We start from the raw sequence: 25,383 nt of genomic DNA, 5'->3' as shown, positions 1-25,383 counted from the left end.
ATAATAAAAACGTTTCATGTGTTGCAGAAATTATATGTTCATAGTGTAGTAACTTCAATTATCAAGAACTGTTGAGAGATTTGTATTTACTGTAATAACCAACTTGACTACATCACAAAATGCTCCACGTACGTCTACATTTTCTCCTTGGGAGATTTGTTTGACAAATAGAAATATTACTCATGTTGACCACGTGTAATTTCTGAAACTTCAAATCATGTAGAACTGCCCAATATATACCACGGAAAACTGTATAAAATTCCCCATGTATTACCATAGGCAGACTAACCTTTCATATAATGAATGGTCAAACATCTAATTTAAAAATGTTAAAATATAATTACTGAAATATTCCATTTGATTTATGCGAGAGAAAACTTAGAAGATAACATCAAATATTTACTTCAACTGCCTATTTTATCTTACATCTGCAATAAGACACTATTAAATATAGAACAGTCGAAAAAATACTCTTAAGTAAATTGCTGGAAATGTATTTAACATGAATCATTTAAAGAACACAAGTACAGTTTGTCAACTTGATTATTTTACTGTAAAACATTCATTTGTATAAATTGCCTTTTATTGTAAAATAAATCAGTGCTGGCTGCATTATCACTACACAACATTCCAGAGTACAGTATATGGGGTCTTGCTCTAATCATTGCATCTTTACCTAAAACAAGTACGAGCACACTTCAAAATACAGTTACCCCAATACGTAGATACAATTCTACATCATTCAACTGCTAAAAATCACGCGTTCAAATTTTCACTTTAAAAGTAAAAAAAGCCCGTTTTACTATTTCCGCATGCTTAATTTTTTGGTTACAAAATGTACATTGAGTTTACAAAATATCTAACTTCACCCACAAAGTTTGTGTCGTATGGCAATTATATTAAACCACCTTATATCTGTGTCGATCCTGATACACTACAATGTATATTTTACAATGGGCATCCATTAGTTAAGGTAAATGGGTCGCTAATAAGGTTAATTTAGTTGGTTACTTTGTTGCGTTTGAATATGCCTGCATCAATTACTTAAGAATTGAAATCAAGCATATCCTATGCCCGTAAATGCACGATCAACACAATAACCCAGACACGTCAACAAAAAGCCACAGCAATTACCAAACGCTGAACGGTGCCCAATGTAAACTTGGTTGAAACAATGCGCAATGTTAATGCACGACCAAGGCAGCACAAATGCAATTATAATTAAAACACGGACACATTATGCATATACAGGTGCTCTGCAACGCTTTGCAACACGTGCTTGTCCTTAAATCGCGTCTCCCAAGGTTTTGGCAACCTATTTGGTCAATTTGGCCAAATTATATCGGGTTAATTTGATTATAGCAACACTGGGTTTTTTTTGTACAGTTTAGAACAAACTAAATCATCTTAACAAGAGTTCACGTGACCCACCCCGCAAAAAATATAGACAGATGGACAAAGCTAATGCATACATTCTTTCAACCTCAGTTGAAAAGCATTTAGTATATCTTAAGAGCAACAGCATCGGTGCCTTTGTGTGTATTATGAGTTACGTTTTGCTTGCACCTCCAGGCTCATACTATTACCCTGCACAGATTATATATTATACCTTGGAATTACAATCGAAATCCATTCCACTATTCCCACCACCAGAAGAAGAAGGATCTTTATTCCCCGCTGACATCGATGAAGAGTCGAGAAAAGTTTGGAAGCTTCCCTAATACACGTGCGTTTTCCGAAGCCAATGCGGTTTCCTCCTACCACTCGGAAAACAGAAAAATCATACAATATATAAAGGACGTGCGTAATGTAACGTGATGTAATGTGACCCATTCATTATAAATATAATGGGTCACTTTTCCAAGAGTAATCAGGATATGTATTATGCACAGAATTCCCTATGGTCACTTGGTCTATTTTCCAAGAAAATAAATTTAACAAAACGACAAGTGAAAAATGTGCCTTTGCGACTACTACAGTCGGTAAAATTACATAACAATTATCTATGTCGATTGCCCTCTTCCTTCCCACTACTGGATGGAGGCCTCACCCCCCCCCCCCCTCATACAATGTCTGTCATGGTGGTTTGTTTGACCATACTTAACGAAGCTGTCCAGGAGCTGTCCAGGAAGGTTTGGTGAAAGGGGAGGCTCAAAATCGGTTCTAACATGCCAATCAATCGAGTTCCATTCGTGAAAATAAAACCAAAGCACTCAAAAATCTGACTTTACTGGGCAAACGCTGGCAAGGCAGCTGGAGACGTGGCTTAAGGGATGCAGCATAAACAATTCCGCAGCTTTAAATGAAAAGGTTAAATACGCACAAAAACACTAAACCTTGTCAACACTAAATAGGACCCCGTGTAGTAACAGGCTGTCAAACACGGCTTTGAAGCTTTAATTCCAGGACGACGAAAACACGCGAGGAGTGCGCGTTTGAACGCGCTTATTAAAGTATTCTCACCGAGCTTCAAGCCTGTGTTGTTTAACAAGCCCCAAGGACCTCATGGTTCTAGGTGGTATCTCTACCAGGACCGCTTGATTTGTATGGGTTAAATCTTATGGGGTTTTTTTGTGTGTGTATGGATGTTTGTGGTATTTTAGAGGCAATGCTGATGAAAAGTGGAAGCTGGAAATCTTCACCCGGTAAGGGCACGCTTGACATGAACTAGTTTTGTTTTTTAGTTTGTTTATAACTTTGAACTGTGAATAAATCACTGAGTGTAAAGGAGTGGTGTTAAGATGTAGTAAAGTATAATGATTGCATGCCAAACCTGTTGTATCCTTGATTTGAATAGTTGAATAAAGTATACTTCTATTCGCAAAACGTTACCTATTTGCACGTAAATTGATCACAAGCCCAACCAATCAATTCCCCCACTGTTGCAGTACAGCAGCAAAACGTAATTTGTGCAAAGTTAGTAAAACGCACATAAAAACCTGGTGTGTCCCATCATATTTATAGATGACTTAATGTTGTTGGGTACATTTGGCATGCAGCAAGTATGAAATGCACATTGATGTGTTTGGGATTTTTTCTATATTCGCATCCTTGGCGTGTGCCTTACATCTCTGTGCATCCTAGTTCACACGGTTGAGGTTTCTTCCATACAAAGAAACGTAAACTATTCGCACAAAGAGAGGGCTTTCATCTGGCCCCCAACATCAGCGCGCAAGAGATGCATCATTTACTCCGATTTTTTTTGTCCTTCAAAAACACACACACGCGCGCACAATCTTGATTTGAAGCTTTCGTGACTGCAGCAATCCATACTCTTTGGTTCTTTCGGTAAAGTTACGTAGAGGTATAAAAATAAAACAAACCACGTTTCGGGCACAACACAAGCGTCTGTCATCAGGTGGGAAAGCGTGGCCTGCTGCTGCCCAGGCAGATTGTTTATTCTTACTGCGTTAAGGAATACATTCACGGAACCGCTACGCATCTCCGCGAAAATAAACGTGCAAAAGTCCATCGACCTATTGGCATTCCAACCAAATATCATCATCATCATCCAGCAACCAGCATTTGTTAAAGAAAGTGAAGGAGGAGAGTGACGCAAACAGGAACTGTGCAAACCACACAGCCCCTAACGCGTGGCCGTCGCTCGCTCGACACGCAACGCACAATCCACCTCTAATCCAACACTCTGCGCGTGCAACCAACATCACAATGTCAATATTATAAAGACTCCAATAAATACAACACTAACAACACACACCATCACACGCGGGCCGTACGCAACTCGTCCACATTGCATAGTTCGCATAAACAACACGCGGCGAATCGCCGCTTCCCATTGGTCAACACTCAGCGAACGACCAATCGGCGCGCAGCTCGGCCCCCCGCGTGCGCCGCGTCAGCCAATGGGAGCCGCGTAAATAGAGCGCGGCGCGCGTGTGCTCTACCAAATGCAGAGGGGGGGAGCGAGACGTCCTCACCTTTAAGTTTGTGCTGTGGCCGCGGTGGTGGCGGAGGTGGTGGTGGTTGTGGGTCTCCGCCGCCGTCCTTCACTACCCTGTGGGGCTTCTCCGTCGCCTCCCTCTTCCTCTTCGCCTTCTGCTGCTGCTGCTTGATAGCGCCCAGCGGCCCCGTGGCGCCGCCCGCGTCTGCCTCGGCGCTCGCTGCCGCCACCACCGCTGTCAGCAAAGCGCCGTTGCTGCTGCTGCTGTTGTTGTTATTATTCGTGTTGGTGTTGTTGTTGTTACTGCTGCTGCCGCCGCTGCTGCTACTATTGCTGCTACCGCCGCCGCTGCTGTTGTTGTTGTCCAGGTATCCCGCTTTGCTCAGCTTCTTGTAGTCGTGGTGCGCGCGTTTGCGCTTCGCGGGGCCAAGCGCCGAGGGGGCCACTCCGCCTCCACCACCACCACTACTACCGCCGATACTAACACCACCGCCGCCACTGCTGCTATTAACGCTGCCGCCGCCTCCTCCTCCTGCTCCGCTACCGACACTGCCGACTCCGTGGCCGTGGCCCTGGCCGCCTGCGGCAGCTACGGCCGCTGTGGCCGCAGCCGCCGCCACGGAAACGCGGAGACCGCCGCAGCTCAGTTGCGCCATTTTGAGCGCGAGGATCGGCCCGTACGCACACGCGCCCCCCCAGCCCCGCCCCTCACACCCCCCAACCCCGCCCCTCACACCCCAACCCCGCCCCTCACTCCCCCAACACCGCCCCTCACTCCCCCAACACCGCCCCTCACCCCCCTAACCCCTCCCCTCACACCCCGCGTACCCGCCCCTCACACCCCCTACCCCACCCCTCGCCCCCCCAACCCCGCCCCTCACCCCCCCTACCCCTCCCCTCACCCCCCGCGTCCACTCACAACCCAGGTCCCCTCCACCCCCCCCGCATCCCCGCCCCTCGCCTCACACTATCCACGAGGCCACGCCCCCCCCCCAACCGCTCACCACTTGGAGCCCCCCCCCCGTTGAGGAGCTTTAAACGCGAAGCCCCTCCCCCTTTTGAACTAAGGCTCCTCCCCCCGTAGCGTCACTCCTACACGTGAGGCCCCTACCCCCACCACCTCCACTCATTCGCTCCGCTCGCGCTGCTTGTGAAGCCCCTTGGGGGCCCTGACCCGGGGGGGGGGGGTGCCCCCACCCCCCACCTACGTGACGCCCCGCCCCCCCGACGTGACGCCCCGCCCCTCTCACGTGAGGCTCCGCCTCCTTTTTCCGGGCGCGCGCCAATCGACGAGTAATCGATTTAAATCTTGGATTTCATCATGAATTGTTAAAGTTGATTTTATTTTTAATTGCTCTTTGGCGCCGTTCAGGCAAAGTTCTACCGTCTTAAGTGGGGATTTAGCGAACGTATTATTATTGCGTGGGGTTTTCTTTATGAACATGCGCTTAGAGAGTATTTGGCTGCTATAAATGTTCACATGATAAGCCACTTCATATTCTTTTGCTAAAAAAAAATACTAATAGTTTTTTTAATTATTTTTCTATCTCCGTGACCTAAAGAATATGAATTCCTACAGTCACGACAGCTTTACAGATATAAGCCACTTCAAGGTTCAGCGAGCATTTGTGGACATAGTCGCTTCTGAAAAAGAGCCGCATCGTCGGCACGGTAGTTTAAGTTTAAAGTTTTCGTTTTATACCCGTTAAGTGGACACACAAAAATCGATTAATCGTTCGAGTAATCGATTAATCATTCGATTAATCGTTTAAAGTACGTGAATATGCCGACGTTATGCGTATGGAATCCACTTGTAAGAAGACATTTTCGATTAATGTACGTGGATAGTTATTACGTAATTTGTATACTTTGGCATAATATCCTGCGTGGTGCAAACTAAATAATCGAAACTTGACCAGCATTCAACAAGCCCGAGACCCAGTCGCTTATTGGTGGGCGCTCGGCAACGTCACAAACCAGCCGTGCTCTCTCATTGGTCCGCGCTGTTGTTGTGGGGTCAGTGGGCGGAGGGGGATGTGTGGGGGGGGGGATTTGACGGTTAAATGGGCGTGGCTACTTAGTAAGTGGGCGGGACTACGTGAGGGGGGAGGGGCTATGTGGGTGAGGGGCGGGGCTATGTGGGTGAGGGGCGGGGCTATGTGGGTGAAGTGGCGGGCGCCTGAATGAATGGGCGCGTAAGGAATATAGGGCACCAGGAAGGCATGGCTTGTAAGTGAGTTATGATATTGATTGGTTAGTTGCTTGCACGTTTGTTCAAGCTTTGCACTATTGCCCTGGCTGCTGGGACATCGTTCGGTTGCTGGAGTAGCAGAAACACAGAAGTTTAATGGGTCTGCGAGTTCAAATCGTGGCCCGGGTTGGTGATTGTCTGAAATGCGAGTGCTCGTCACGGGAACGTGGAACTTACATTGCTGGCTTGAGATCGTACTTAAAATGTATGAGCATGCAGTTAGACTAGTAGTTTGACATTATTTACAAAGATGTGTTTTATCGGGCCGTGGGAGGGAAACTATACTTATCGAGTGTGGCAAGACTGCTCGTCAGAAAGGTCACATTTAAAATGTTATGACAGTTACATTTTACTTGCGGGAGAAAAACAACAAATGCACCCAACATGTCATAACCCAGAGAGTCTGCGACACTTGTCCTAGATTTCACCTGGTTCAAGAAAGGATTCATACTCTTTGGGTTGTTTTGGGTAAAGTCACGTAGGTAAAAAATAAAATAGAATGAAAAAACTAAAATTAAATTAAATTTTTGTTGTTTTCATTCTATTTTATTTCACGTAGGTAAAAAAATGTAATAGAATGAAAACAACTCAAATTAAATTTTATTTAATAAAATTTTTACAAATAAAATAGAATGAAAACTAAAATAATAATTAATTTTATTAATTTAGTTTTTTCATTCTATTTTATTTATTTAAAAAAATTCATAAGTGACTTTACCGAAAAAAACCAAAGAGTATGAATCCTTGCAGTCACGAAAACTTCAAATCTAGAATTAAAGAAAGGATGTTGCTTCTTTTGCAAAAGTACACAATGAGAAAAACATAATCTTGACAATTCCCCTCTTTTGCATGAATTAAAAGCAAACGCATTCGTTGGCCGTGATATTAGGAGACAAAGGAATTCCCTAATATAGATTAATTGTGTTCATATAAAATCGTAGTACAACAAACAAAAATAACGAGAAAGTCGGTGACATTTCGCGCAACGAAACTTATATCCAAAGCAGTCCACGACAACAGACACAATGGACGAGAGGGTTGAGATTTCTTTTGGGGGGCTGTGGCACGAGCTAACAATTCATTATTGTGCATTGAATCATTGCGGGGTCTTTAATGTCCAAATTTGTAGCAGATTGTCACACGTTGGTAATATCTTACAACTTTAATTTCGATTTAAAGCTTTCGTGACTGCAGGGATTTATCTTCTTGGTTCTTTCGGTAAAGTCACGTAAAAGGGAAATAATAAAATAATAAAAATGTAACATAATAAAATACAATTCTCACGAAGTTTCGGCCACAACGCAAGCAGCTGCTCTCAGGTGAAGAACAGGGTTGTCGGAAAGACAGCGTCTGAAGCCGAAACGTCGTGAGAATTGTATTTTATTATGTTTCATTTTTATTATTTCCCTTCTACGTGACTTTACCAAAAGAACCAAGAAGATCTTACAACTTAACAAAAAAAAATTCCTCCATAGACCTTGGACGCAAGGCAACCACGGTGCCCTGTATAATGCAAACAACATTTGGAAAATCTTCCCAAAGTGTTTCAGCACATTAGCTTCAACAACCTCGTGGCCTTCTTCAAGGCTCGAGAGAGAGAGCGAGTATACTCTTAGTTCTTTCGGTAAAGTCACGTAGGTAAAAAATGAAATTTAAATTAATAAAAATAAAACAATAAAATCACATTTACTCTAATCCATGTGATTTTATTGTTTTATTTTTATTAATTTTATTTAATTTTTACCTACGTGACTTTACCGAAAGAACAAAGAGTATAAATCCTTGCAGTCACGAAAGCTTCAAATCTAGAGAGAGCGAGCTTTACTTTCGAAGCTAAAGCAGAAATTTGTACATTCCCTGTTGCTGGAGGAAGATGTCATCGATATGCAGGCCAGAATTCCTGAACGTTGTACGTGCGACCAAGACCCGGGTCACATGAGGCCGCGCGTGCCCGAATGGGCCAGAAACGTGTTCGGCAGTGTGCACCACCCCCACACCGCTACCCCCATACTTTACCCCCCTCCCCCAGCTCCCTTTGCTCTCAGATAACCCCCGCACACTGCAGCTCTCAATCTCCCACCCCCAACTTCCACCCTTCCTCCCTTCCCTCCCACGGACCTCGTAGTGACCGCTTCATCCAACTTTCCCTTCCCCCAAATACTGCCCCTTTCTGCAACAGACCACCCACTCGACTTAACTGCCAATGCCCCCTTTTAACCAGCATCCCCAGCCAGCTCACCCCTCTGACCCCATATCCAACCACTCTCCATCCCCCCCCCCCCCCCGAGTTGCATCACGCATATGATGTGCAGCGGAGTGACAGTCATACCCAGTATGGAATGCGTTGTAATTTATAATCCGACGGTCGCCGTGAGCGAGCGTGCGAGCATGGGGTTTTCATTGGGGGGGGTCTTCATTCACTCACTCGCTCACCCTGCACGTTAATGAATACATGAAGTCATCATACACTGCTTTACACTGCACGACTACAGTGTCTATGTTAGTCGGTTTAACGCGTAGGCTTTCGCGACCAATATTAACCATAGTTTTGGGTTAGATCGCGTACTCGAATTGTAAATGTTGTTGAGTTTACTCTCCAACACACCGGTGTGCTGAACTAGTAACAAATTGGCATGTTTTGTTTACGTGACAACCCTGACGAATTGTCTGTGTCAGGTGGTGGTGGGTTTAACGACACATTTATATGTATGTACCCCATCACCAACACGCACTGAAGTATGGTCAAACAACCCCCATGATTCACACGGGAGTTATGAGACCCTGTTCCAACAGTGGATTGACAAAAGGGCTGTACGTTTATTACGCACATATCAATAAACAGCTTTCAACATCGCTGATAATAAAGCACACCTTATTTTCTGTTCACGCTATAGTCTACGGCTCTTTGTTAAACAAAAATTAAGCAAGCAATTTTAAACAGAGCGCACAGGTTTCATCACAGCACTGGGATGGCTCTAAAACGCATACTTTGGCTTTGACGGGTCAGAAAATTAAGTGAGTAAACGCAATTACCGGCTTTGGGCTTTTGGAGTTATTAAGGAAAATCAACTCGAACGACTTGTGACTGTGGGAAATTTTCAGTGGAAATTAAACTTTACAATAAAAAAAATGCCTCTATTTAGTGCACTGTCTGGTATGTTTGTGTTTTTCGAAAGTGTAAATCAATGTAACGCCACTCCTATCTGTATTCATACCATACACCGCTCACACAAAAATTATTGCAACAAACACTGCAATGTACAATTGTATTTCAGACATACACTACCTTCATGAAGCCACACTGGCCCAGCGAGGTGGTGTTAAAGTTATAATGGGATATACATTGTTATTATCGTATGATATTTCAATGGGTGAGGTGTGGCGCAGTGGTTAGCACACTGCACTCTGCACCCATATGTAAACTGAGTTTGATTTACAGCCAGAGCTGACATCAGTGGCGAGTGATAGCTGAACTGGTTCAGTATCGCCCCCCACCTTGACCATGCCACACTGATCAACGTGGTGAAGTATGGTCAAATAACCCCCACGACTGACAAGGCATTTACAGGCTTTCATCATGCAGTGGATTAATGGGTGTAAATAACTGATGTTTTACAACATATTGATGTTTTAAATATTGTACATAAAAGCCTCTTTTTGGATCTCAGCCACCAGAAAGGCCACATTGTTGCATGTAAGCTGTTCACCCCGGCATGACATGGAAAGTAAATGTTTGCGATTCTGTTGAATGTTGAACTTCACAGTGCTGCACTCGGAGAAATGGAGTTGATGTGATGGCCACAGTGGTAGTTCTTGTGTTTGCCATGTTACACAATAGATCGTAAAGGTGCATTCATAAACAGTGGGTAAACTCCGCTGATTAAAGAGCCAATGCCATTATTCTAATCGGCAGGGACTTGCAAAAAAAAAAGTCGAAACAGACCGAGTGCTTTGTTAAAGAGAAAAAAAACACGATTACAAGCCCTCTCTGTCGCCGCACGTGGGAATTCAAAACTCATTCTCCATCGAGGTTGAAGCTGCCTGCAGATGAAGAAGTCGTAATGAACTATGCAGGACCTTTGTCCGGCACTTCATTCGGCTGGTATTTTATTGATAGAAGTGGTGGAAAGCCACATAAATGTGTAAATCACATGACAATACTGCATTCCGACAGTCTCACTTGATGTGCCAACGATTCTTGGGAAGCAACTTGTATTTGACGAGTTGCAGAATTAGAATATGTATTTATCCTGGAGGAAGCCTATGAGCTATGAAGCTCCTTTTCACAGAGGTCCAGTATGGGGTGGGTAAGAACGTCACAACAACAGACAATACAAAACACGACCTGGAGTGCAAAGGACAAGAAAGGTAAACAAATCACCCAAACACATACAAATTAAACCATCCCCATTCTACCAGGCAAAGCCCGCTGAGGTATGAACTTATGTTTCAAAAGCAAACTGGCCACGAATGATAGCTCAACACAGTGGGTTATAATTTTGACATTTATAGCAGCAATATACCGTAATCTAAATGGTCTAAACGCATGTTACAAGCTTTCGTAGCAAACAGGAGCCAATCACACGATCAGCAAACCACAAGGACACGCAGGATTACGACCATTAAGCAATGCAAGAAACACGAAACGTGACCATATTTAATTGTTAGTCTGTGAAAACGAAACAATGTCAAAGCAATGGATAATCCAAATTTAAGGTTGCCACCGCTGAGATACAAAAACAAGCAGGGACATATGCGAAGAATATTTCACAATACCAAAAAAGGGGATAACTATATATATATACACACATGTAGTGCCTTCAGTAGTATGGTCTTACTCAACTGACAAAAAGCAGGAATTATGTTGGTGGTTTATCCCAGGACAGCTACCCCTAAACAGGAATATATCCTGGGAAAACCCTGACGGGTGGCAACCGCAATGCAGACCAGCACGCATTGACCAAAAATGCTTCAAAGCTATGCCTGCTTCACGGTGCTCATGAGAAAACGGTGGGTGCGGAGGGAGAAATATGGACAGGCAGAGATAACGACAATGAAACCAGCAGATGCCTTCAACAGAGATTCGTTAAGGGTGACCCTGAACTTACAAAGCCAGGGGCGTCATTATGTCGATTAATGACTGCACAGAACGCCACCTCGTGGCCACGTTGATGGAATTTTACACGCTGTAAGTTACAGACAATAACTTCATATAGGTTAAACAACAACAAAAAACTGAGACATATCCTGGGAATATGAATATCGCACAATACCGGAAGACGAAAAAACGGCATGTCATTTGCATTGTCTTAAGTAGAATATGATTTCGCAAAAGGCAGCAACCGAGACTTTTAATGTCCTAGGGAAGATTTAACAGATTTGCCAGCAGCTACCTTTAAAAAATACGAATGATCTTGGGAAACCAGAACAGGTGGCAACTCTCAGAATACCAGCCTCAGCTTCTTATACGTGTGATGACAGCCTTGAAATACAGGAATACAAAGGCTAAAACAAAATAAGTTTAAACGCGGTTATTTTTTTTCCATTTCTATCTTCTCCCACAAACCACTGGAGTAGTAAGCTGTCAACCGCACACACACACATACATATAGATGAAAAAAACATGAGCAATGCTATTCAGGCCACCGTGTTTGATCAAGCGTGCTTGAATTTGAAGAGTTTATATTTAACGTGGCGCCTTCCGTCGAACTCACAGCCTCGCCACCAACTTGATTCCACGACCACCCCGCCCCTTGCTACGGAGAACACTTTTCGTGAAATGTTTACACCAAGAATGAAACGGCCTTGCACGACCACCCCACACGCACACACGCAAAGTGTCACCTCCAATCACACCCCTTCGGAGCAAATTACATTATCACCCAACAGCTTCTGTAATCCAAACCCTGCACCTTCCTGCTCCAAGTCATTTAAAAGCGGTGGACGTGTGCTGCATATTGCTTTAAGAAAAACGGCAGCACCTACTCGTGTATTTTTGTTGTTGTTGCAGCCATCATCAAAGATCGAAATTCCTGAGAGGTCAAGTGGTTTTTTTTTTGCTGGTTCCTCGGTGTGCGATGTGTTGCGTTCCCAAACGCCAGGTGAGCATCTCCACCAAGTCGCAATGATCAGCGTGGTTGAAGTACCATCAACATTGAAGTACGTTCAAACATACATTGGTCGGGACGGTTTGAAATGCGGTGATGTGAGCACATGCGCAGGTGCCGGATGGATTGGTGCATCGTAACACCCGCGAGAGATAGCGACGGCTTCGAGGGTCTCTCATCCAGCAGTGGTTAGAACATGGTTGGTGATTGCATATAAGTATGAGTCCTGCAGGAGGTGGACCTTTAAAGTGAACGCTTTGATAAAACACGAGCTCTTGATACTTTAGGGGCCATCCATTTAGTCAGTACGCATGAATGACTCCGAGCCAATGACTTAAGCTCTACAAATGCCCGTGCAGTCTCTTTGGCACAGGAACTGATGAATGAGACGACAGGCAACAGGCCACGCTAAAACATATCCAAACTTGCCCCTCCCCGGACAATTAATCCGCGGGAATTTATCTTTGAAATAATTCACATCGTTCTCACACTCGCGCCTGTAACATTGCGCTGTTTACATTGGCCCGCGTATTTGGGAAAGTGAGAATCTATTAGCTCCATTGTGCTGCATGTTTCGCACCAAATTCAGTTGAATGCATTTTGGTATTTGTTATCATGTACAACATCGCCTATGTAGGAAAGGGAGATTTGGTGGTAAAACAACACAACCATGTACACAAATTCACTTTTTTTAAAATTGGTGTTTATTTGTTAATAGTTTCGGACAGTGTGCAGTTAAGATTGTGGGAAAGATATTTGAACAAAGGCATTATTGTAGAAACATGCGGTATTGTTCTTTGCGGACGAAGCAGTTTTCATGATCGATTCTAACAAGATCGCTGGTAATTCCAGGATGGCGTGTTAAGCGTATCTGTGGATAATATAAAAATAACTCTTAAATATGCAGTGAATTTGTTATACCCAAAAACGTTCCTGGAGAAATCCAAAAGTTTGAAAGTCAATGTTGTTTTTAATTTGTTGTTTCGTTTCCAATAAACACAACTTATTTATAATTTTCTTTTCCGCATGTATAAAAAAAATCTAATATTTTACAAAGGCACAGATGAATACATCTATATTGATTGTGCATGAGACTTCTTTACATCTTTTTGACATTAGGATAAAGATCATCCTATACAGCCCAGGGACGAACCGATTTGCCATCAGATCCTACACCACATTTCCCCTCGAGTTAAAAACAATCTCCCCAAGTTCCAAAAAAAATGGAAAAAAAAACACAATACAGTATACAAAACTTACATAAACATTTTCCATTTTGGTAAGACTAGCATAAAACAATAAAGTAATACCGTTATGACTGAAGACGACGAAAGAAAATAAATGGTTCCACCCGCGCAGAGTTGTGAATAAAGGATATTTATTGCCAAATGAAAGTGGCCAAATGAATTCAGAGGGAATGATCGTTAGCTACCGTGCGCTCTCCATACGTATACGTGTAAAGGCAAGTCCATGAAGACCGCGTACCTTCATATAGGTGTTGGCTTCTGAAATGTTTGGGCCACTGTTAGTATATACTCGGCATAGTATGGTTTACTACAACATTTAAGGTGAAGTGGGAAACAAGCCTGAAAGCCCATCAAGTGTCTAAAGAAAATGGGAGGCGTTTCTAACAACAGGGCTAAGCCACGGCGTTTGTGCTGGTGCCCGTGTCAAAAAACTAAGCCAATTGTACACCTTTAACGCTGAAAAACACGTTTGAAATAAATACATACAGATTACAACGGATTTAACAGGGGAGCAAACGGCACTGCGGTCCATGGCAGAGGAGCGCAGTTGGTGCACAGAATTGAGCTCGCTTCCCCTTCACACGTAACCTGACCTTTGGTTGTGGTTGGATCATTAACCCGGCCAGAGGCGAGGTACTGCCCCCTCTCCCTCCAGCCATCACCTAAATAAACACCTTCCCAGTCTCTCAGGACCCATGCTTTGCTAACAAATTTAAAAATGCATTTTTTTCTGAATTATATATGTTCTCATTATTATACGGTAAACTTCCATTTCAAATACCGCAAATGTTTCCAACAGTTGTTTTTTTATATTATGCACAGCTTAATGTTTTTGTCTTTTTATTTTTACTTCGACCCCCCCACCCATTCTCCGGCACACTTGGGAAAATCGGAACGCTTGTGTGCACTACTGTCTTCCAAACTCTGCTTCTCGGCAGATAATGCTATTTAAAAATCAGCTGGGCTATACAGATAACAACATGGTCCAAATATGAATAACTTAGTATATTATGGCAGTTGGCCAGACTATCGTGCACAAGGACAGTACTGCATTTCACAACAAGCTGACCATTAGTTAATAGCACTCGAAAATATCTGATGGAATGAACAGGTTATTGCTTTATACTGTTCCACATTATATAAAAAAAAATGCATATTAAAACATGACCAAACAGTCAAGCGGATACAATACTCAAAAATAGCACGCAATACGTTTGCGAACAAAGGAACTGTCAAACATTTCTTTATCTTTTTTTATTCAAGTCCATCACGATCATCTATTACGTTTTAATCCATTACCGTACGGTTTGATTGTCGCACAAATACCTGCTTAATTATTAGTACAAAAAAACATCCTTGGGCAGTTTTTCAATCTTCCCGCTTGCACTGTGCTTTTCTTGCGTCGCGCGCCGCACCGCAGTACCGGTTCAGGGAAAGAGCGACGCTTTCCAGGTCGCAAGTTCGACTTCGTGTTGGACGTGAGGTGGGGGTCTGCTGCTTCGTGCCACGGTCAGTCAAACAGCCGTTGCGATTTGATCACAGGACCAAGATTGTTTTTGTCGTATTATTATTAATGATGAATGTACTGTAGAATGTCTAAATAAACTCTCATTATCCTGGTCTGCATTTTAACAGAGTGCACATTAACATTGACCTGAAACACACCGGACAAGGCAGTCGAAGCATATTGACTTACACGGAGCAAATTAAAACACGTAACAATGTTATAATGTTTGGTTGAAAATATTTGGTTGCTTTTAAGTAGATTGGAGCCCCCAAAATAAAATATGTAATCTAATAAATCTCGTCCTGCATCTTGGATGAAAGGTCTCATTTGTTGTTATGCAGTACATCTCCGAATGATTAGCAGACCCTGTGTCTCAGCAGAAAGGCAGAGGTATGCTGCTGGCATTGAGTGTGGTCCACCTTTACGGCAGGGCTTGCTCAAGCTTTGGCTGGATTCTCTTGGTCCCGCCGGATTACTGCAGCACTGGCCCGCAAGCTACGGGCAGCAAAACAGGAGTCGCGTAAACAAACGGCGCACAACGGCATAGCTTGCTGAACCCGTTAGGGCAGGGCTTGCCGGCTCATTATTTTTGGCACACAAACACTGAACGACCCGGTGACCGACCATCCACGGCAGCACCCTCGGGGGCCGGGCCGTGGCGAGGCCTGGCCGGAGCCTTCCCACCTGGTGTCAGAAACCGTAAAGCGCTGGCAACGGAATTACGAGCCGTAATCTCCCAACGCGGCGATCTGTAGTTTTCCATAAACAGGTAGCGGCTTTCTAGTGCGCAGCAGGTAAGCCTCCCTCGCGAGAGCTGAGAGCAGCATGTGGCGCGCACTGACCCCATGATAGTTTCCTGCCTACGGCGGATTTTCAAAATAAATTACTTTCTTCCAAATTTGATCTCGATCGTGCTGCCAGAATCATATGGAGCAGTGCAACCATTCCCAGTTAGAGAACCGTCCACAGAAACAGTGAACTCCGTTCTGCACAGCAGGGGATGGTACGTGTCCACCTACTCTGCCACCGAGGCTAATGTTCATTGCATGACAGCGAAATCAGCATTTATTAATTTTCAGAGTTGATATTTGGATGAACAAAGAGGGTAAAAAAGACACACTAAATAAGAAAAGGACTTTTGTTGTGCAGTCCATGTTGACCGGGCTGAGACCTTTAACTTGCTTCATCGCAGGCAACCGTTCCAATTCGAACTCAAATTGTCAACGGTGGCAGCCGACTGTTTTGACCTTTGAGCCACCCAACCAACTCTCCCACCACGCCGACCAATGACTCTCCTACTACATGTCGCTCTTAAATAACCGCCGCCAGCCGCCCACGATCTGACCCTCTCCCCACCGGGGGGAGTAATTTGAGGCCTTATTATGAATCTTTTGAATGTCGATCCATTTAATAAGTTTCATCCGCCTGGGTAGGCTCCTTTCTTCTCGGCCTAATCCTCCGTGACTTCTCCATCGCCATGGGTATGATGTCATGCAGATCGACACAGAGCTGCTAAAGTGAGCAGTAATCTCCGATCTCCTGAGTGAGGCTCTCGGCTACTTGGATGATGTCATGAAGTGGGTCAAACGTGCACGAGGCGGGTTTAACTCAAGGGAGGAGGAGCGGGGGGGTGGGGGGGGGGGCGGTGCTCGCTTTGTCAGATGCCCGCTCCTTTCTAGATCCCGCTCATGGGACAGCGGATTTATCTGGCTTTGGCTGCTGGTCTACACACAGGTGGGCGGCATTTAGATTTAACAACGCAAAACAGATGCAGGGGAATGGGACGAGTTTCTTCGCTCTCGATACGAACCTTGTAGGTTTTTCAGATGTTAGCCACAGCGGGGCCCCCCCCCCCTTCAACTGTGCGTCCGCAAATGAGCGATGCCATCGCGTGAACATGTAAACCATCCATTCTTACGCTCACGATACATGCGTCAAACTCGCGTGTGCAACAATCATTATTTCCAATTCGTGCACATTTTACAACAATAATTTTCCGATATATTTAGGTGAATGCAGCAAAAATATATACAAATGAGACAGAAAAAACCCAATAAGCGTTACAAATGAGATGGCAAACAACACACACACAACAAAACAATTCTTGAATAACCTCAAGAACCCATATCGTGAAAGTTTATCGAATTGCTTTGTCCGTCGTGTTAATTATTACATGCCTATTATTCTAATTGTTTTAAATGGCTACTAGCCCTCGAGATGCATTTTCTTCTTCTGCTGACGTTTTCAAAAGTAACGTTGAGACGAGATGGGATGGTGGCACTCACCCTGCTCTTTCAAACTCGATGCTGTGCCTCATCTCCACGGGCAGCCAGGGATTCTGCAGTGACAAAGTGAGTCGATACTTTCAGTAAATATACTGGGGCATTCAAATAACATTTGCAGAAACAAAAACATCCCGCGCCATTTACGTTACACGTAAAAGTTATTACTAGTACGTTTGTAAACGCTTAGCCGATGACGGCAAAGTCTAGAAGTATGAGAGAAACCTTAAACAACATTACATGGTTGAATATGAATTGTATCTTTTATGACCGAGTTTTGAGATTATATTTATATCATGATAGGAACACACCAAGATGCCCAACCGGACATTATCGATATAATTTAAAATAATATAAGATGACCCTCTATAAAGTTTACAATTCAGAATATTACTTTCACACGCTAATTAGAGCATTAACACAACTCTACACTTCCATTCATGTGAATGCAATGCAGTGTTCAATAGTAATTATAAACGACACGTACCAGGATCGTTGATCGGTTTCGAAGCAGAACCCTGCATTCAGCAAATAAAAGAATGAGATTTAATTGGATCCACTAAACAAAGCATTTTTATCACTTACAACCAGGGTGCGGCAAAAGTCAGGAACCATACGCCTGCGCAGGAAATGATAGCTTGCACCTCCGGTTAGCACGGTTGGCTACGCACGGTTTGAAAGAAGTTCAACATACATATATACATACATACAGAGGCACATCTCAATAAATTTCACATAGGGTGCCTGAACATTCTCCACAATGATCTTAATACACAAAGCTCGAATTTTCGCCAGGATAAAACAAAATAAAAACTAAATATTTTTTTGTTTTACCAGGTAAGGCCCACTGAGCTGTATAGCTCTTTTTCAGAACCCCAACGAAGTGGCTTATGTGGAAATTTATAGCAGCCAAATATGATAAACGCATGATTCTAAATGTAGAGAGAAAAACCGGTAGACACGGAGAAAATTCCATGCGACCACAGGAAGATAGACATGCATACTCTAAATATACAGGCGTCATGGTTTGGATCAAACCCATGATGACCTCCTGTAAACCAGGCGAGGTGACTAACACGGTAGCACCCTCGGTATGAACAGTACGGCCCTGAAATCCCTGCACGCTGCCATCGTGTAACGGTTAGCACAATGGACTCCCACAATCCAGAGGTTGCCTGTTCGTACTCCCAGCACGTGGCCGTTGAAATAGTGGCCAAGTATCTTAATTATCACCCCCCTTCCTCCGGCCACACCTCCAATCCTGGCCTCTGTCCACCCAGCAGTATAAATGGGTTCACCAAGTTTTGCTGGTGATTACAACCAGCTTCATCAGGCGATGTGCCAGAATTGTGAAGAAGTCTTCTGCTTCCGGTCTTCAATAGAGCAAGACGACATCATCTCTGCGAGTGGTTGTAATCACCAGCGAAACGTCGTACTTAATTGTAAATGCTGTGGGATTACTCGCCATCACACCGACGTGCTGAACTAGTAGTTAATTCGCACGTTTTATTCACATGACAAACCTTACTAATTGGCTGTGTCGGGCAGTGGTTGGTTAACGACGCACTTATATTTACGCAATCCAACCCAAAAACCTTTACGGTGATTATTGGTCATGGAAGCCCACGTGGTTAAATTGTGTTTGCCAGGGTTAGTCAATCGACAATTCACACACCGTGGGGTAAAGTGTGGATAACCCCCACCACCCCTTCCAAAACTTTGGCCAGCGTGGAAGCGTAGGCCAAAATAAAAACCCTACATCGGCTTAATTTTAGTGGAGGCCCTTGTGTCAGCAGTGGTACAAGCAGGTAATTGCGGGGCAGCACCTTAACCTGCTACCATTACCTGAAATCGCTTTGGTTCGTGACTTTGGAAGCACCTTCTATACACTCAACATTCCTGGCACGCTGCGTGAACGGATCCATAAAGCATGCACGCGAGCTCTCTCAGTGGGTATGGGAGTATCACAAAGCACACCAGTACACGTGTTGAACTTCTTTCGCACCGTACGCAGCCAACCGTGATAACTGGAGGTACGGGGCTAACCAGGGAGTATTACAGTGCTCACCTCGAGCTCTCTGTGTTAACGCAGTGGGAGTATTCATAATAAACGTTTTTGGGTTAGATCGCGTTATTTATAATCGTGTCGTAACCCTCCACCACCCGACACGGCCAATCAGCAAAAAAAGTGTCACGTTGACTAAAGACAAATAGTTCACTACTTTAGCCCACCGGTGTGTTGAAGAGTGAATCCACAACATTTACAATTTTTGAGTACGACGTTTCGCTGATAATTACATACAGCATCATCGGGCAATTCGCCAGAATGGTAATTACCAGCGAATCGTCGTACTCAAAAATTTAAAATTGTTGTGGATTCACTCTTCAACACACCGGTGGGCTAAAGCAGTGAACTATTTGTCTTTTGTCAACGTGACACTTTTTTGCTGATTGGCCGTGTCGGGTGGTGGAGGGTTACGACACATTTATAAATAACGCGATCTAACCCAGAAACCTTTATTATGAATAATATTGTTCGCGAAAGCCTCCCACGTGTTAAACATTGGGAGTATCACAGTCCTCACCTCGAGCCTGCTCGGGTGAGCTGCCGCAGCAGCTGATGGCTGCGTTGGGCTGCGTGGAGCCTGGGCAGCTGGGCGAGGGCTCTCCGGGCTCTCCTGCAACGTGGCTCCTCCTGAAACCACAAACACACGTGGTCATCCACCACCCGCCCATTGTACCATCAGTTCCCCACCCCTACAAGGCCCATCCAAGGTTCAATCGCAAGATCTGATGAAATCCGGCGCATTTAAGGTGGCTTGGTCTATATGGAGTAATCATGTAATGGGATATGCGCATTGATTTTAATTGTTTAATAACGTGCAATGTAATGCGCAGCTTGTTGTCATTCCACTTCTGGATCAAAGCCTCCCCAGATTATGACATTTGTGGGGGATGTTTGAACATACTTCACCACACTTGTTATTGCTTGCCACAGATGTTAGCCATAGCCAGGAATTGAACCCAGGTCACCGGGTTCATGGTGTGGTGCGGGAACCATTGCACTATTGTTACCGCCAGGTAATGCGTAATTTTTCTAATCTGGGCCTTTGTCGAATGATGTTGGCTCTCAACACTTTACTGCTGCATATGATGTCCCTTGGTATTGAAAATGCACTCCTGGCTCCTTGGGCGATTCCCTGCAGAAATTATATTGCAATCATGGGAACTGCACCATCAACTCCATGGAATATAGCTCAGTGGAGTGCACGGACGACTACGCTACCCCTACCTTGCCTTTAGAACACACGTTCAACAGTCATTCATCAATCGCCTTTCAGCTAATCCTCAGCACTGCTGCATTAGCCCACTAAATCGAAGGCTCGACACTCAATTAGCACTCTCACTTACAACTGCAAATTAAGCCTATTTCCTGCAAATTAAGCCTATTTCCAATTAACCAAGAAGCGCTGTGACTTCGAGGCGAGTGTCTCTAGATCATGTAAACCAAACATTATTTGTCCAAGTACTTGTGACATGGCCATATAATACACACGTGTTATCTTCATGGGCACACACACAGTTTTAATTATAGGTCTGGCACAACAATTGGAAAAATACAAGGTCACCACAACAATAATTGGGGAGGGAGAGGAGGAAGAAAAACACGATGTTGCTGCCTGGAGTGTACCACCCGGTTTTTAACGTAGGTCGCGTGCACGCATATAAATAGGTGGCCAAATTACAAAGTGCAAGGTCGCCACAACAATAGCCTCATTTGGAAGGAAATGCCCCTAAAATGTGCAACCGCATGCTGTGCCCAGACTGCACTGAGGATGCACGTTTCCCACAGGCGCATTCTCCAGGTCAACACAGTCCATCTGCTTTCCCGTTCTTGGGTGGCACTCATCTCCCGTTTACAGCCCATAGCGAGTGGAGAAAATTCCACAATTCCTATGACAGGGGACAGTCATCCCAAACGACACGCGGTATCGATTTCCCACAAAGTGATGTCCGACGTTTCGCTCTGCGCGCAAAACGTCGGACATTGTGCTTAACAACACGTGGTACAACCCAGAAACCACATCGGACAGCACGACTGCACAACCGCGAGAACCCACGCGGTGGTTCTTGTTTTATCGATCGCCAAAGGACGGCAAGCTGCGTCGACGTGCAACCGGAGTTATTACTCGACAAATGGTAGCTTGTGATATCTGAATCGGATCTAAGCATCCCCTTCACGAAGCTGCACTGACTGATATGGTTCAGTATGGTGATCTCAAACAACCCCAAAAGACGGTCACTGCATCACGCGCTTTCAGATGCGCTTCTGCGGCTGTCTGGAACGATCCTCCTTCCGATATTAGGAAGCCACTGTAGCTATGCACTTTTAAATCTAGATTGAAAACTCATTTCTTTAGAACTGCTCTTTGTGCTTAAGTTGTCCTTCCCCGGCATCTTCGATTACGTACGGTGCGAAAAAAGTTCAGTATACATACTAACATGGTAAAAGGAACCCTACAATCAACAACTGTGTTGATTGTGAGCAATGCACTTTTATAAACCACCGCTCCGCCCCACGACAGAGACATTTTGCAGGCACTCTTTCGCAAAAAAAACCTATTTAAAACTATCTTATTGGATGCCTCCCAAAAGCGCTGCGAGGCAGTCGCATTAATGGGTTGACGTGCCAACGCGTTTGTGAGCGACTCGTGTGTTGCAAAGTATTTTACGCTACTGTCATGAATCAGAGGCCTGCTTAATACACGCTGTTGTGATATAATAAAACGTTACTATGAGGACAGCTGCCGTTAAGAGCGGCTGAATGCAAGCAGTAACGAGCCCGCACGCAGCAATACGCGAAGCAACGAGGTAATGCTCATAAGGCTGCTGTTGCTGCACTGTGTGTTTTTATGATGCCCCTGTTATATATTTGACGCTGTCAAACGCTTAGGGTGTCGTGATGTATTGAGTGTGCACTGCGCCACTGTGCGAGTGAGGTCGATATCAAAGACAAAGATCCCCCGTATAGCCTTAACAGACTGTTGGGGTAAATGTTGTTATCGAACATCTATTAAGGCCGGCACAACACATGATGGGGTGGGTGGCCAGCACCACGCAAGGACACATTTGTCTCCCTTGTGGCAATATTTACACGCTGCACCAGCTACTCATTTGAGGCTGAGTCGACCTACTGGAGGCCCAAGACCGGTTAAAAAAATCGTCACTGGTGTTGGCCGTGAGAGGGAATCGAACTGGGGTCGCCAGAAACGTAGCACAGCGAACCAACCACTGCACTACCGAGTCCGCTATCACAGACACAAGCACGCAGAACGGTGCACAATCATTTACATGCACGCAAGGATGCACAGGGGCTTACGTACCCTTATCGGGGTCTTTGTTCGCTGGGTGGCTTACACAGTCTGTGCGCTCAGCAGGCGCTAATGAGCCTTTAAAGGCAGCATCTGCAACAAATGCATCATAACTATTGTGCAGGCGTAAACATCTCGCTTGCAAAATAACGATCGTGGCGGATGTGCACCTTCATTTTAGGAGTTGAAGCAATGAAGGATGCGTTTGCTGTAAACGATGAATATTGATTCGTGCAATATAGATTCTTACGCTCACTGCAACACAAGGCATTGGTGCGCGTGAAAATAATTTGTTAAATGAAAATGCAAATGTAATGCTAAACTTTAATTTAAGCGAATGAAGCAAGCTAATCTGTGCAACAACAAAATAAAAATACAAAAGAGGCCAAAAATCATTGCTTCTTGATTCGAATCACAACACCGAATTGTGACGGTTCATCAAATTACTGCAGTGAGGGAGGGGGAATGTGGGTGGGGATGCATCGTTTCAAGCCAATTAATCACCATCTCAAGAACAAAAACTGAGCAGGCGAGTGGGAAGGAGATTATTTCTGCCGCCGCTTACCGTTGCGGAAAGAGGCCACGACGCCGACAGCGTAGAGGGTCTCTTTGTCTGGGAGCGACAGATCGAGCAGTCTGTGGCTCACACGCGTTTCCCCCGGGACCTCCTCCTCCTCCTCCGCGCGCGCGGGAGCAGGCGCGCTTTCCTTGCCTGCGGCGACGCATCCAACGTCGTCCCGCCACGATTTATCTCGAGAGCAACCGTCGCTTCCCGCGGGAACAACCGTGCTCTTGGCAAGGTTCGTCTGCTTGCCTTTGAAATGGTCCACGCCGCCCGACGCCAAAGCAGCAGCGACGTTTGTCTGCTCGCCGAAGGGCCGATGCGGCCCTCTGTCCGCGTGTAGATGCGGCTCCGCCTTTGAGTCCTGCGAGTTGGGGTCGGGAGCGTGGATCGATTCCACGGCGGCAGTTGATGGCAGCGGTTGATTGTCGGCGAGCGAGCTCCCATCGAGGGTTCGTGCGGCCGTGCCCTCGTCTGGCTCGCTGCACCTCGTCGCCTCCGCGCTGTGCTGCTGCGCCGCTTTGTCTTGGGGGCTGGCGGGGCTCGGCGCGCCCGTCTGCGCGTTCGTACCGAGCTGAGTCGAAGACGCGACGTTGAGGTTTGTCGAGTGGGCGTTGAGTTTCTCGACGGCGCTGCTGCCTGGTTTTGGCTGCGGAGCGCTCACGCTGGAATATCTGACGTTAGATTGTCCGGGATGAAATCCGATGGGAGACACGGCCCGCTTTCTGATGTGTTCAACAGAGAGAGTGGCTCGTGGACCGACGTTCGGTTTCGAGTCTATGGATTGCACGAAATGTTTAACATTGGAAGTGTTAGGAGGGACGGAGGCGTTCTGATTGACCTCAACATTTCTGTTGCTATCCATGGCCGTCCCTCTGCACTCCTCTTGCCCGGACACTTTCCAAACGGGCGTGATGGTGGCTCGGCTCGGGGTGGGGGCGGCTGCCAACTCAAAGCTCTTGAGGGTCTCTGGTCGGGAGACTTTCTTCACCTCGATCGCCAGCCTGTTCTCCTTCCGTTTCAACTCAAGGTCTATAGTTCTGGCGTTCGTCTCTGCAGAATTACCGTCATCGTCCAGGCCGCCGACAGAAGCGGCTTCGTCGCCGGCGCTCTCCGCCGACGGCTTCTTGCTGAGCGGGGCGTTGTCGTCGTCTTCGGTGGGAGCCACTTCCAGGTGAATGGATCTCTCTGCCGAGATGTTGGCATTGGACACACTGCCCGTGAACTTGGTGTAATTCTTGTTCAGGTCCAACCGCTGCTGGCCGTGGTTTTCCAGGGTCTCCGCCGAGCAAGGGGACGTACTGTCCACAACTCTGCTCCCTGAACCGCCGAAGCCGTCGCCCGCAGCCTTGTTGGCGGCATTAAACTTCTCCGTTCTGCACTCTTCCGCCGAGCTCTCAGCCTTGCTCGCGCAATCGGCGTCGCCTGACGCGTTGCCATCGGAGTCGGAACCCTCGACCGTGCCCCCGCAGCCGCCCGTCTCACAAATCGCCGGGGTGCCCGTCGCGTCTCGCTCGTGGTAGCGCTCGGTGGCGTCGGCGTGGTAGCGGTCGTTGCGGTCCTGCCACACGCACGAGATGGTGAGGAAGCCGGCGGGCACCGACGGGGAGATGACGGGCGGTACGGGGATGGGCCGTGGCGGCTGCAGGATCTCCTCCATCACGTCCGCCTCGTCGCGCTGCGCCGCACTGCTCGCGCACAAACGCGCGCACGATAAGTGGGATCCGTGCCGGCGAGGTGGCGAGGTCAAACACGTGCAGCGATGATAACCGGCTTGCGTTGCGCGTTCGATGGTTTAACACAAGTGGTTCCCACCATTTGGCACACGTACCCACTGGTGGTACAGAAACAGTTGGCGAGTGGTACGCAAGCAGTCTATAAGTGGCACACTGAAAAGTCGGTACGCGTGTGTGGATATCCTGCAATCATGCATCAGTGAGTTTGAATTTTTTAATACATGCACGTAAGTGCCCATTTGTAGTCAGGTAGGCAGGAGTTGCATGTGCGTATTTATATGTATATTTTGAGACTATATTTTAATTATATTCGACAGTGTGATTGATAATGTAACCATTGGCTTTTTGAATAAAATATTTTTTATGTTCTTTAAAAAGACTTCAGTTGGGTAATATGATAACTTTACTGGTAGACCAT

General features: G+C 45.7%; 2 protein-coding genes across 4 annotated transcripts in view; both read right to left on the bottom strand.

Moving 5' to 3' along the window:
* Positions 1 to 4,589, bottom strand: part of LOC144721302 (uncharacterized) — a 41,763-nt gene extending 37,174 nt beyond the window's left edge. Inside the window, exon 1 of the mRNA XM_078598815.1 lies at positions 3,939 to 4,589. Coding sequence (XP_078454941.1) covers positions 3,939 to 4,557 — 619 coding nt within the window. The 5' untranslated portion in view covers positions 4,558 to 4,589. The remainder of the gene's footprint in view (positions 1 to 3,938) is intronic.
* An 8,351-nt stretch (positions 4,590 to 12,940) lies between these two features.
* Positions 12,941 to 25,383, bottom strand: part of PTPN12 (protein tyrosine phosphatase non-receptor type 12) — a 68,025-nt gene continuing 55,582 nt past the window's right edge. For 2 of the 3 annotated variants that reach the window (XM_078598812.1, XM_078598813.1), the window contains exons 13-18: positions 23,233 to 24,917; positions 22,680 to 22,760; positions 19,881 to 19,990; positions 17,783 to 17,813; positions 17,299 to 17,351; positions 12,941 to 15,508 (exon numbers count right to left, since the gene is read on the bottom strand). In XM_078598812.1, the coding sequence (XP_078454938.1) occupies positions 17,308 to 17,351; positions 17,783 to 17,813; positions 19,881 to 19,990; positions 22,680 to 22,760; positions 23,233 to 24,917 (1,951 nt within the window). In that variant the 3' untranslated portion in view covers positions 12,941 to 15,508; positions 17,299 to 17,307. The remainder of the gene's footprint in view (positions 15,509 to 17,298; positions 17,352 to 17,782; positions 17,814 to 19,880; positions 19,991 to 22,679; positions 22,761 to 23,232; positions 24,918 to 25,383) is intronic. The other variant, XM_078598814.1, reaches the window with a different exon arrangement.

The sequence above is a fragment of the Lampetra planeri genome, chromosome 11 (genome assembly GCF_965212315.1).
Source record: "Lampetra planeri chromosome 11, kcLamPlan1.2.h2, whole genome shotgun sequence".
Lineage (NCBI taxonomy): Eukaryota > Metazoa > Chordata > Hyperoartia > Petromyzontiformes > Petromyzontidae > Lampetra > Lampetra planeri.
Note: the sequence above shows the minus strand (reverse complement) of the source record. Positions and strands in the feature narration are given on the sequence as shown.